This window comes from Hemitrygon akajei, chromosome 18, assembly GCF_048418815.1.
Source record: "Hemitrygon akajei chromosome 18, sHemAka1.3, whole genome shotgun sequence".
NCBI classification, from domain to species: Eukaryota; Metazoa; Chordata; class Chondrichthyes; order Myliobatiformes; family Dasyatidae; genus Hemitrygon; species Hemitrygon akajei.
In genome coordinates, this window is record NC_133141.1 from 11,384,832 (window position 1) to 11,397,865 (window position 13,034).

A 13,034-nucleotide genomic window follows, 5' to 3' on the forward strand; every position below is an offset into this window, starting at 1 on the left:
GCCACCTGGTATTAGACATTTCAACTTGGGAAAAAGATGCTGGCTGCCTCCTCTGCCTGTGCCTCTCAGTTTTATAAACTTTCCAGGTTTCACCTCAACCTCCGTTGTTCTAGAGAAAATGAACTTGAGCAACCTTTCCTTATTGCACTGTGATCACGGATGTTCCTTCTATTCTATCCATCCCGGCCCTTACTCCCTGCTTGCTTTCACACTTTTTCCAGTTCTAAAGAAGGATTATCAACCTGAATAAGACCATAAGATATAGGAGCAGAATTAGACCATTTGACCCACTGAGTCAGCTCTGCCATTTCATCATGGCTGATCCATTCCTCTCTCAGCCCCAATCTCCTACCTTCAACCCCCCCCCCCCACCCCCCCGTATTTCTTCATGCCCTGATGAATCAAGAACCTATCAACTTCTGCCTCAAATATACATAAAGACTTGGCCACCATGGCTGTCTGTAGCAATGAATTCCACAGATTCACTATTCTCTGGCTAAAGAAATTCTTCTTCATCTCCGTTCTAAATAGACAGCCCTCTATTCTGAGGCTGTGTGTTCTGGTCCTAGACTCCCCTCACCATTGGAAACATCCTCTCCACATCCACTGTTGTTTGAGAGGTAGGTACATTAGCAGGAAAAGAGAGAGATCGCCTTTGACTTGCTATGACAGGGTGCCTTTTGGTATGTTGCCCTCAGCTGAGAAGGTGTAAGTGGTCTCAGATTAATGGGCTGTCAAAAAGGAGTCACTTCCAACATGCAGAGTTCCCTGGAGATCTGCACTGTAACTTGACCCTGTGACCGCTGATGATGAGGGGAGCGAGCGGAAATGAGTCAGTGTTTCCCCAGAACACCTGCTGCTGCCTCACCAGATCAGTGATGTTGACGTGTCTGAAGAGGTCCAAGAGCTCTCGTTATTACTGACTAGTACTTGTCTTGTGCTCCTGAGACACTCTCCACTGATCCTTATGCCACCAGGCTCAAATGATGGGCAGCCTGCTCAACATCAGCGAATTTCCAGAACTGATCCTACCTCCATTGTGAACATTAATGAGCTCGAGGACTTGACTATATTCCTGCTCCCATTTTCACGCTCTAGCTCCTGTATTGTTGATAGGGTGTTTGGGCTCTTTTTTTTCCTGTATTAGGAGGTTTGATGGGTTGTAAGGGTTAAACAGTCGTGGCCTTTGAGGTCTCTGGAGTGAGTTGAGTTTTGGACTGGCTGAGAGGGAGGATGCTGATGACTGACCTCGTGTACACTGTGTCCCCCCACTGTACAGCTGATGCTTTTGTCCCTTTGGGAATGTAGGGAAGAACGACACTTTTGGAGAGCCGATCAGTCTCTATGCCAGGCCAGGAAAATCGAACGGTGACGTGAGAGCACTAACGTACTGTGACTTGCACCGGATTGTGCGAGAGGACCTGCTGGAGGTACTGGACATGTACCCCGATTTCTCCAGCAACTTCTGGACAAACTTGGAGATCACTTTCAATCTCAGAGATGTGAGTTTCATCTGTTAGCATTATTTTTCGAGAGAAAATGAATTGGCAAGTTTCCCAGCGATAAAGGTGTTTCCTTAATGCAGGGAGATCAGTTTGATTAACTGTGCCAGTGTGTTGGTGGGGTGAGGAGTGAGTTTGTGAATGTCCATGTCTTCCTGGGCGTATGTAAGTGGATGCATAGTTGCACATGTGTATAAATTGTATGTGTCTGGATTCAAGGGTATGCATGCACGCACACATGTGTGTCCATTGTCCTGGGTGCCTCCTCATTCTCATACTATTTGATCACCCCCTTCCCCATACTCTAGCCCTCCCTACCAAAGCAGATGATGGCACCCTTTCCCTTCTGGTGCTATCTCCCATTGGTGCAGTATTGCTCCCCCTCCTCTGTTCACCACTGTTAGTCCTGTGAACAAGCACCAGGACATTAACCCTTGACCTTTCCTCACCCCTTCACATTTGTTGGAGCAGAACGTGCTCCCTAACTCTCCCACTACACTGAGGCCCCAACGTGATACTCCACTGACCACAGGAAACAGCTTCTCTCAGTCCATCTCCTCAATCCCGGTTATCAGTGTGAACGGCCCAGTTTGATCACCACTTAATCTTAAATATATACGGAAGCACAAACCAAGTTTGTACATCTTGTCCTTATTATTTACCAGTGTGGGCTCAGTAAATCAGCGGAAAATCTGTGGATGCCAGAAATCTGAAATAAAAACAGAAAATGTTGGGAACACTCAGCAGGTCAGGCAGCATCTGTGGAAATAGAAACAGAATTACTGAATCAGATTAATGTCCTTTCATCTGCTTCTCTCTCCAGAAATGCTTCCTGGCTTACTGAGTGTTTCCAACATTCTGTTATTCTTAATATTTGACAATGGTTTTATAGACAGGGCAGCCTGGTAGCATCGTGGTTAGCACAATGCTTTACAGTACAGATGACCTGGGTTTATTTCCCACTGCTGCCTGTAAGGAGTTTGTACGTTCTCCCCTGACCACGTGGGTTTCCACTGGGTGCTCCGGTTTCCTCTCTCAGTCTGAAGACGTACCGGTTGGTAGGTTGATTGGTCATTGTAAATTGTCCCATAATTAGGCTAGGATTGAATTGGGGGATTGCTGGGCGGTGTGACTTGAAGGGCTGGAAGGGCCTATTCTGTATTGTATCTCAATAAGTAAAATGTTTGCATAAATCTGTTATTTTAATCTCCTTTAGGCAGTAAAGGAATCACTCTTGCCCAGACCTGAAAGGTGTTAGTGGTCATTTCTGGACCGTCTGTGTGCCAGATGGACATTGTCTGTTTGCCTCACTCTGGCGCTTGGGTTGGAAGGAGCACAAACTTCTGGATATCCCAGCACCTTTCGCTCAGGAGACAGCCAGGCCTCCCCAGACCAGTGGAACTCCTTAACAGCATTGTCCAGCCCCCAGTCCTAATCTTCAGCCTCCGAGAGCATGATCTCCCAAACCCACCACTCTCGGTGCAGTCCAGTGCTCCAAACCCAGGTCAGGCACAGGCTGATAAGAAAAAAATAGCAATTAAACTTGCAAGTGCCAGACTGACTCCTGAGGCCCAATGGCTGCTCCCACCTTCCTGTTTTCTGTGGCAGTCCTGGCAAAATGTTTAAGGAATATATCCCTTAACATGTAAATCCCAGTCCATCCTACATGGAACACGTTGGGGGGGGGGGGGATAATTCAATGCCTGTCCTTCACATTGGACTGGTCACCCAGCTGTCAGGGATCACTGCTATTACTGTTCTCACTTGTCCTCTCGCTCACTGGAAAAGAGCTGCTTATTGACCACTCGCCCTTTTGTTATCCACCCCACCCTCGCCCATCCCCCAGCAGCCCCTCTCCTGTTCCTCCTGTGTCATTCTGTGGTCTACCTTCTGTGCCTCATTGGCTCCTTGTTGCAGCTCACTCACCCATCCTATGTGAACTTCGTCATAAAAACTGCACAATATTGTTTGTAGTTAAGTACTTTTGTGGATAAGTCCTACTCAAAATTATAATGCAGCTTGTATCAATTTCTCAAATAATGCAAGACGAGGTTACTCATTCCTGAACTGAATTATCTGATCATTATAAACAGCAAATGTGAAGCCAATGAGAACCTTGCCTGTGCCTATCTCCCCTTGATACATCACAATACGCAGTGTCTCAGATGTCCCGAGGTAAATCACAGGCATAAACAATGAGCAAGAACTCTCTGTTATTGGATTGAAACACAGTGAAGCCTTTAATTTAGTGTGGTTGACTTTATCTACTGCTGGAAAAACACAATTAGAATTGTAGACATGGTGCAGTGCATGGGGAGCTTTAAAGTGCCGACACTGGAAGATCTTGCTGAACACAGCACTGGAAATGCGTTTTCACTTTATTCTGTAGCAACTCCCAGCAGTGACAAGATCAATAAGAATGTGTCAAAATATTCCACGATAATTAGAATGGAGAAACAAGACAACACAGAAAATAGGGACCAAGGGTTTGTTCAATTTAAGAACACAGAAAACAGATTTCCCAACCAGTGTGGATACCTTAAAAGTAAATAATTGTGATAAATGAAACCAGCCTTTTGCCCAAAATGTTTCTGGGGACAGAATTCAGACAGGACCCTCCATTTCATGACAGTTGTTTGAATGCGTTACAGACTCTGTGTATGACGAATAGCCATGGGTGGTAAGGCCCCTGACTCTACCCACAGTCTGTTACTGTGTGCACAGCTCGTACACACCCAGAGCCAGGGATCTCTCAGGACGTGATGATTGCTGCATCTTCACCCAGTTTCTGGAGTTGTGGGCTCAGACTTTCATTGTGCAGCCCCGATACAGTGACTCTACCCCCTTAATATAGGTAAAGGGATCGCTCTCAGCAGACAATGTGAGTTCTTTCAAAGTACTGAATTGTTGAACTGTGCAGATCATTAAAGTGTCAAAGCCAGGTACAGGAGGGCAGTGTAGAGCTTCTGTTTATAATTTTATATTTGAGGACTGGAATGCAACTGGCTGAAAATTAAACTCTTATACCAAGCCCCAGTCAGACTGTATCATTAGCAATTGCAGGCACCCACGATGATATATCATCTCTGAGGTTCAGTTATGAGGAAAAGTTGTTGGGTTTCTGGGAAAGATATGTGGACTGTAATTGCAGCTCACCCATTATCCCATTGAATTATAGCTAGAATGACCTGCAGCTTTCCAATCCTTGGTCCTCACCCAACAGTGAATGGCACCATTAAACTCGTGTACCTCACACTGTGACTCCGTCTCTGTGAGATGCTTATTTAATATTACCAATCAGAATAAGATTTATTATCACCGATTAATATGATGTAAAATTTGTGGTTGCATGGATCATTCTCAGCAGACAATGCAAGTTCTTTCAAAGTACTGAATTGTTGAACTGTGCAGATCATTAAAGTGTCAAAAACAAGTACGGGAGGGCAGTGTAGAGCTTCTGTTTATAATTTTATTTTCGAGGACTGGAATGCATCTGGCTGGGAATCAAACTCTTAGTACAGAACAAAGACCTAACAATTACTATAAATCACAAAAATAGATACATAATGCAAAAAAGGAATAACTTTATAAACACAAGAGATTCTGCAGATGCTGGAAATCCAGAGCAACACACATAAAACGCTGGAGGAACTCAGCAGGTCAGGCAGCATCTATGGAGAGGAATAAACAGTTGACGTTTCAGGCTGAGACCCTTCTTCAGGACTGGAAAGGAAGGGAGAAGATGACAGAATAAAAAGGGTTGGGGGTCGGAAAGGAGGACAAGTTAGAAGGTGAAGCCAGGTGGGTGAGAAAGGCAAAGGGCTAGAGAAGGAATGAATCTGATAGGAGAGGACCTTAGGAGAAAGGGGAGGAGAGGATGCAGAGGGAAGTGATAGACAGGTGAGAAGAAGTGAGAGGCAGGAGAGTGGGAATAGAAAAGGGGAGGGGGAGGAATTTTTTTTTTAATTGGAAGGAGAATAGCCTGAAGGCCTGAAGTGCCATCAGGTTGGAGACTATCCAGATGGAATATAAGTGGTTGCTCCTCCACACTGAGGGTGGCCTCTTCTTGGCACAAGAGGAGACCATGGAGTGACATGTCGAAACAGGAGTGGGAACCAGAATTAAAATGTTTGTCCACCGGGAAGTTCCGCTTCTGGAGGATGTAGCGGAGGTGCTCGACAATGTGCTCCCCCAATTTATGACGGGACTCTCCAATGTAGCGGAGGTCACATTGGGAGCATCGGGCACAATCGATGACCCCATCAGATTCGCAGGTGAAGTGTTGCTTCACCTAGAAGGACTGTTTGAGGTAGTGTTCATGGTTTCGTGGACAGTTCAGAAATCTGATGGTAGAGGGGAAGAAGCTGGTTCTGAATCGTTAAGTGTGGGTCCCGATGGTAGTAACGAGAACCACTTAAATTGTACTTAACAGACTGACAGAATCCTCCGTTCACCCCCAAGCGAGGATTCCGACTGTGGGCGCAGGCAGCTTCATCAGAACAAACTTTCCTTCCGGAACAGGAGTGACACTGGTGAGTCTGCAGGTTGGTGGGTGGAGTGGCAGGGGCATCGTGTGTCACTACCAGTAATGGCCGAAGCCTCATACCCACAGCATTTCATCTATTCTAAACCTTGGTGTGCAGAGGAAGAGAATCAAGAGGCCAGTGATCAGACACACTAGAGGGAGATGACACTTCCTCCCCAATACTATAGTTGCTGAATTGCATTCAACCTGGCTGGGTGTAGAACTGGCCAGTGATCAGAGAGCACTACCCCTGCACACTCGCTCACTCCTCACCCCACTATTACACACATTCACTCCCCCGCTAACACACTCACCCCCTCCCACTGCCGCAGACACTTTCCAGCCACACCTCCATCCACCTCCACTACCTCACCGGGTTGATTTTAACAAGTGATTTACAACTGACCTAATTTTTGATGCAGAGTCAGGATGATTTGAAGCTACAATAGGCAGCACCATGATGCAGCTGGTAGAGTCCTGGGTTTAATCCTGACCATTGGTACCGTCTGTATACTCTCCTGTGATGAGTGGGTTTCTTCAGGTCCTCCCAAGGAGATGTGCATGTTAGATTAATTGGCCACTGTAAATTACCCCTTGTGAGTAGGTGTGGCATAGAATTTGAGGGGAGTTGATTGAACTGTGGGGAGAATAATATGGGGATGCGGCCTGATTTGGAGTATTGTGTGCAGTTTTGGTTACCTGCTTACAGGAAAGATGTAAACAAGGTTGAAAGAGAGCAGAGAAAATTTACAAGGATTTTGCCAAGTCTGAATGACCTGAGTTAAAAGGAAAGATTGAATAGAGTTGATAGAGGTATACAAAATTATAAGGGATATAGATAAGGTAAATGCAAGCAGTTTTTTTTCCACTGAGGTTGGGTGGAACTACAACCAGAGGTCATGGGTTAAGGGTGAAAGGTGAAATGTTTCAGGGGAACATGAGGGGGAACTTCTTCACTCAGAGGGACGTGAGAGTGTGGAGCAAGTTGCCAGCACAAGTGGTGCAAACAAGCTCAATTTCAACGTTTAAGAGATGTCTGGATAGGCACATGGATGGGAGGGATGGGGGTATGGATGACTATGGTCCTGATGCAAGTCAGTGGGGGTAGGCAGTTTAAATGGTTTGGTACAGTTTAAATGGGCCAAAGGGCCTGTTTCTGTGCTGTACTTCTCTATGGCTCTATGATTCTAATAAGAAATGTGACTCATGTAAAATAGATTGGTGTAGGGTTAGTGTGAATGTGTGTTTGAGGGTGAGCACGATATCAGTGGGCTGAAGGGCCTTTTTCAGTGCTGTGTGACTCTCTAACAGCTGTCTAGACACTGCATAGCTGCTGGCTCAGTAGGCCCTGGAGCTGGATACTGTCTGCTCTGTGGTAACCATCTCTTCTATAACCCCAACACCAGCTCCAGTCCCCCCACTGGACATCAAGAGTATTGGATCCCACCACTGGACATGGGACCACCTGAAGACCATTCAGGTTCCCAGTCAACAAAAAAACAGAAAAGACTTTCCTTGTGGTAGGGTTAACTGCTGAATGTATGTTGCCCTGAGGCAGTTGCTTGGGTTAAGTAAAATCAGATGTGGGAGAATATCAGCCTGGTTGGTTCCCATCCCCAAGGGAGTCAGGTTTTACTGACAGCCCAACAAAAGATGGCAAGGGTGAATGGCGATATTACCTATTCCCAGAAATTCACCAGGTTCTATCCAGAGGGATTTCACCAGAGTACAACAGTGATCTTGATGCCCATAGTGCATGGGATGGCATGATTTAACCAGGCAACATTCTTTCTGGAGCAGACCACTCTCACAGGAACAACCTTCATCAGAACCCACTGAAAAAACAAGCTTTTCACAGTGCAAGGCAGGCTTACCTCTAACTCCTTACCTGTCCCACCTCCTCATCTCACCTCCAACCTCCCAGATCCACTGTTAAAATAGCAGGTCCCAATCGTTGGCCTATGGGCACTGACTTATCTCCAACCACTTACACCCACTCGGTGAGCAGAGCCCAAGCACTTGCCCCACTGTAACTTTCAGCGGGAGCTCCAGAGGTGGCATGGCCCCAGGCATGCCATTACAACCACCCAGAACACCAAATCACCCTTGTGGATGCCCAATAGTTGTTGGACCTTCTCCCACACCCATCATTCCCCTTTGTAATCTTAAATAATCCTAGCAGCCTCTGCTTGTAGCTTAATGCCTGAGTTTTTTTCGACTTGGCTGATATCCCTCTGTGGACAGATGTCTTTCTGACCCAGTATCCAGGTTCACACAAGAAGAATCACAGGATTAGGCACCCATGGAGGAATCACAGCTCATGGAATCCAGACTAGGTGAAGATGGGCATCCTGCCCTCGAGCCCACACAGCCACTCTGCAGGCTGGTCTTGTCAGTTCATTGACCAACGATCTGTCCACCGCACCATAGTATTTTTGTGCTCTCGTGCCTATCCAAAGCTCTCCTGAGACCACCTCAGGTCTGCACCCATCCCCACTCAGGCACACCACAATTGGAAGATTGATTGCAATGCAGGGCTGCTGGATAGGATCTGGAATGGTGAGAGAAATGTGAAGTGCCGGGCAGAGACTCCCCACCTGTCCAGGTGCCTGGTCTGAGGAGCTTACTAGAATATTTGCTGTATTGCAGATGGTAAGGGTGCAGGAGGGCGAGGTGGTGACCAAGTTCCACTGATGACCCAGCGGACCCAGCCAGCCAGGGACTATACCAGCGTGACACCATGCTCCCAGACCAGTGACGAGAATCTCAAGGCTTCAACCTGCAGCATCACTGAGGTGAAGAACAGGTTCCCCACCACAACAGTGAACCCCATCTCTCCCAGTATGGGCCACCTGCAGAACAGGGACAAAAGCAACGGAACCAATCCCTTCACAGGTACGTCAGCCTCTGTGCTTTAGTACGATGGGTCTGTATTCAGGAAGGGCCTAGCCTGTCTGCTGAGCCCTGATGCATAGTTTCAACCTAAAATGTTGATATTTCCTCCCCCCCCCCCCACCTCACATTCTACTAGACCTGCTGAGTTCCTCCTGTTTCCCAGTCCCATTCTTTCTACCTGGTCCTCTTGTCATGGTGAGACAGAAATGCTGGACGAGGGGTAAGAGGTGTGGTCGGAAACTCAGCTGAGACTTGGGGGGAAAACCCATTGAAGCCCCAGATAGTATCCGTGTAACGGGTCAACATCTTTGGTTGTGGTGAAAGTACAGCGTCATGAGTGTCCCAGAGATCTGAACTAACTAACTAAAAGATGTAAGTTCAGAGTACTGTAGAACTTAAATTCAAATAGTAATCAGGGATTTAAAAAATCATTGGTAACTGTGACCACAGAACTCTGAGGTTGTTATAAAATCACACCTGATTTACTGATGTTCTTTAGAGGAGGAAGTCTGTCATCTGATCTATATGTGACTCCTGACCACTTATGAATGGCCCTTGCTGTACTCTGTAATGGCTGAATTAAGCCACTCACTTGTACCAATAACCTCCCACACTGAAATGGAAAGAGGATGAATCCAGGCCAGCGTCCAGTGTTGACCTGGGCACCAAAGTCAGACATCTCACAGAGTGCTCCACACAAACATTTAGGGACTGGTGTGCAGCCTAGGACAGCTGCCCCACAGACAAGTCAAACAATTAGTCAGGCAACATCTGTGGAATACAGTATGGAGATGCAGGGTCTCGACCCAAACACCGACCATCTCTTTGCCCCCGCTGACGCTAACTGACCTGCATATTCCTCTAGCAGTTTGTATTTCAGTCCAGATTCCTTCTCCTGTGTCTCTGTTAATGTTTCATTTGGAGACATTTCATGGAAATTGTTCACCATCCCCACTGATAACTGGAGCCAGCCTGTGAGTACCAAAGGCATTTGTAACCATGTTCAGCCAGAGGTGTGAAGTGGACAATCCATCTTGATTGCCTCCTGAGACCAACACCATTACAAAGTCTAATGGTTACAGTGAGAGTGTTAGTCACCTCAAAACTGTGATGAGACAACATGCTTCCAGCCGAGCCATTCCAGAGCAGTCACAACATCAGCAATGGAAAATTGCCCAGGTGTGTCCTGCTCACAAGAGACAGGACAACTCCATTCCTACTGTGATGTCAAGGACAGAGACTCGCTTGTGGACCAAGGCTGTAGAGAGGTCTGGACACAAGAAAGAGTCTGGCTAATTAACACATAATCATTTGTCAATATTCAGCAAAGTGATGAAGGATATTTTCAGCAGTGCTATCAAGCAGCACTTACTTGCTGGTAACCTATTCACCAATGCCCAGTTTTGGTTTCGTCAGGACCTCTTGTCTGCAGACCTCCCCACAGCTGCCCAAGTGAACCAGCTCAAGTGAGAGTCACTGCCCCTGACATTACAGCAGTATTGCTCAAGTCTGGCATCAAGTTGCCTCAGTGAAACCATTCAACCATGTAGTTTAAACTGCAGTGGTCCAACATGGTAAACAAATAAATCTGAACTTGTCATTATAGTAAAGTGGATCAAAACTACTCATATCTGGTAAAATAAATTAAGTAGCAGTTTGATCTGCTACTTAATCTCACTATCATGACTTTGATCATATTCTTTCCTGTCTTTACTAAATTCTGTGGCTGTTGGGTTGAGGATTTTCTCTGCAGCGTGTCAATCAGCCTGAAGTTACCTGACCCACTTCCTGTCACCAGGTACGTACACCAGTGTGTCCAATATGTTCAGCTTCTGGACCGAGAGAAAAGGCATTGAGTGCTTGGAGCCACACAGGCGTTCACTATCAGCTCATGCAAACCTAGAAACGGCATCCAGCCTAGAGGAGAGGGCCAGGCTGGAGGTGGAGTCCAGGCTGGAAATGCTGCACGCTCAGCTGAACAGGTGAGAACAACACATTGGTGCGATCTCAGGCAGCCAGAGAGACTGAGACCAGGATCATCAACTCTGGCGTCCTGTGAGAGCCCAGTCGTCTTTCCCTCCACAGGATCTGATTGGTACATTACCAAACTGTGGAAACAATACTAATCCTTGTTTTCACTGGACTGTGTGATCCATATCAGTTCTCCTACAGTAGTAATGCCTGTTTATATTCAAGCCATGACAACCCTTATCCTCAGCAGCATACACTCAATATCACTCATTCGAACTCTTAGTTCTCACATTTACATTAGTGCTCTGTACTAACAATCATACTCATTTTCTGTACTCACACATGCCAGTTCTCCCAATTACACCAATATTTATGCAATACACTAATACACCAAGCTTCTCCTTCTGACACATGTCCCCGAACTTGGACAAATTTGCAGATACCCTTACATTCCTAAAACACTTAATGTTCATGCTGATGTCTACTGATTTCCACCTCAGCTCAGACTCACTCACTTTCATTATCACACACTGATCTTTGCTGATTTGGATGCCCTGAGTTCAGTCTGAATGTTCGGTTGCAATTGTGATGCATCTGTTCTAATATTGTGCACTTGAGTCACATTGAAGGTTTATAGACCTGGGGCTGAAAGGTAGCACTAGTCTAGCTGATGAGCTGAATGGCTTTGTTTGTTGTCAATTCTCTCTGATTTCTGTTCTCTTGCTGAGCCAGGGGGAGGACCGAATGTCAGTGGAGGTTAGGCAGAGATGGGAAGGGGACAGGACGAGAGTATGGTCTCAGTTTCAGGGTGGACAACTGTTGACCCTCAGCAGTAATGCACTGGTCAAGGTATGGCACAGGACCCCTTGGATTAGCCACTACCTCTGCCATTCTCTTCCCTTCCATGTCCCCACAGGTTGGAGACCAGGATGACAGCGGATATGAATGTCATCCTGCAACTGCTACAGAGACAAGCAATGCCAGTGCCTGTGCCACCCGCCTACAGTGCTGTCTCCCCAGTGTCTCACCCCATCGATGTGTACACGCCCCTCTCCGCAGAGCCCAAGCTCACACCTTCTACTCAACCTACCCCTCCACTACAAACACCTGCTCTGGAGGTACGTCACACCTTTACCTAAGTAAATGACCGATAGTATCCATGTGAATGCATTAGTAATGGCCAGTCAGCTTGTAAAAGGCAGTAGTAATGTTTTATTTCCAGTCGCGGTGGGTTGGTGGTACAGATAACAATGTTGTATGTGCTTGGGAGGAGATCATCTTCAACAGAGCTTCAATCTCGGTGCCCAGACCTCAAGCTCCCACCATTGTCCATCGGTGGGTGCTGTCCCAGATCATCTGGAGAGACCACATTACCACTGAAATTATACTTCCAATTGTTAGTCGGCAGCTTTTGCCTGTTTCTGATAACAGGAAACAAGCGTTTAGAACATAGAACAGTACAGCACAATACAGGACCTTTGGCCCACGATGTTATGCCGACCTTTATAAACCTACTCCACAATCTATCTAACCCTTCCTTCCTTCCTACACAGCCCCCATAATCCTCTATTTTTTCTATCTAAGATTTTCTTAAATGTCCCTGATGTATCTGCCTCTACCACCGGCCCCAGCAGTGTGTTCCAGGCACTTACCGGCCTTTGTGTAAAAATCTATCTCTGCCATGTCCTCTAAGTTTTCCTCCATTCCATAAGACCATAAGATATAGGTGCAGAGTTAGGCCATTTGGCCCATCCTGTTCTCCCATTCAATCATGGCTGATCCTTTTTTCCTTCTCAACCCCATTCCCAGCCTTCTCCCTATAATCTTTGATACCATGCCCAATCAAGAACCTATGCCTTAAATACACCCAATGACCTGACCTCCACAACTGCAAGTGGTAACAAATTCCACAAATTCACCACCCTCTGGCTAAAGAAATTTCTCCGCATCTCTGTTTTAAATAGATGCCCCTCTATTCTGAGGCTGTGACCTCTTGTCCTAGACTCCCCCACCATGGGAAACATCCTTTCCATATCTACTCTGTCTAGGCCTTTCACTCGCCTTAAAAGGATGTCCTCTGGTATTAGTCAGCACCGCCCTGGGAAAAAGGTGCTTACTGTCCACTCTATGCCTCTTAGAAT

The 13,034-nt window shown here is 46.5% G+C and overlaps 2 protein-coding genes across 9 annotated transcripts in view; one reads left to right on the forward strand and one right to left on the reverse strand.

Annotated features, from left to right (window-relative positions):
• The window catches only part of kcnh6a (potassium voltage-gated channel, subfamily H (eag-related), member 6a), a 165,143-nt gene that overhangs the window by 150,443 nt on the left and 1,666 nt on the right, over positions 1-13,034 (forward strand). For 6 of the 7 annotated variants that reach the window (XM_073070781.1, XM_073070780.1, XM_073070786.1 and 3 more), the window contains 5 exons: positions 1,309-1,502; positions 5,935-6,034; positions 8,677-8,922; positions 10,721-10,904; positions 11,810-12,011. In XM_073070781.1, coding sequence (XP_072926882.1) covers positions 1,309-1,502; positions 5,935-6,034; positions 8,677-8,922; positions 10,721-10,904; positions 11,810-12,011 — 926 coding nt within the window. Of the gene's footprint in view, positions 1-1,308; positions 1,503-5,934; positions 6,035-8,676; positions 8,923-10,720; positions 10,905-11,809; positions 12,012-13,034 lie in introns of those variants that run through there. The other variant, XM_073070787.1, reaches the window with a different exon arrangement.
• LOC140741080 (aquaporin-5-like) overlaps positions 12,076-13,034 on the reverse strand; it is a 31,050-nt gene continuing 30,091 nt past the window's right edge. Inside the window, exon 4 of one of the 2 annotated variants that reach the window (XM_073070790.1) lies at positions 12,076-12,249. In XM_073070790.1, the coding sequence (XP_072926891.1) occupies positions 12,205-12,249 (45 nt within the window). In that variant the 3' untranslated portion in view covers positions 12,076-12,204. Of the gene's footprint in view, positions 12,270-13,034 lie in introns of both variants that reach the window. The other variant, XM_073070791.1, reaches the window with a different exon arrangement.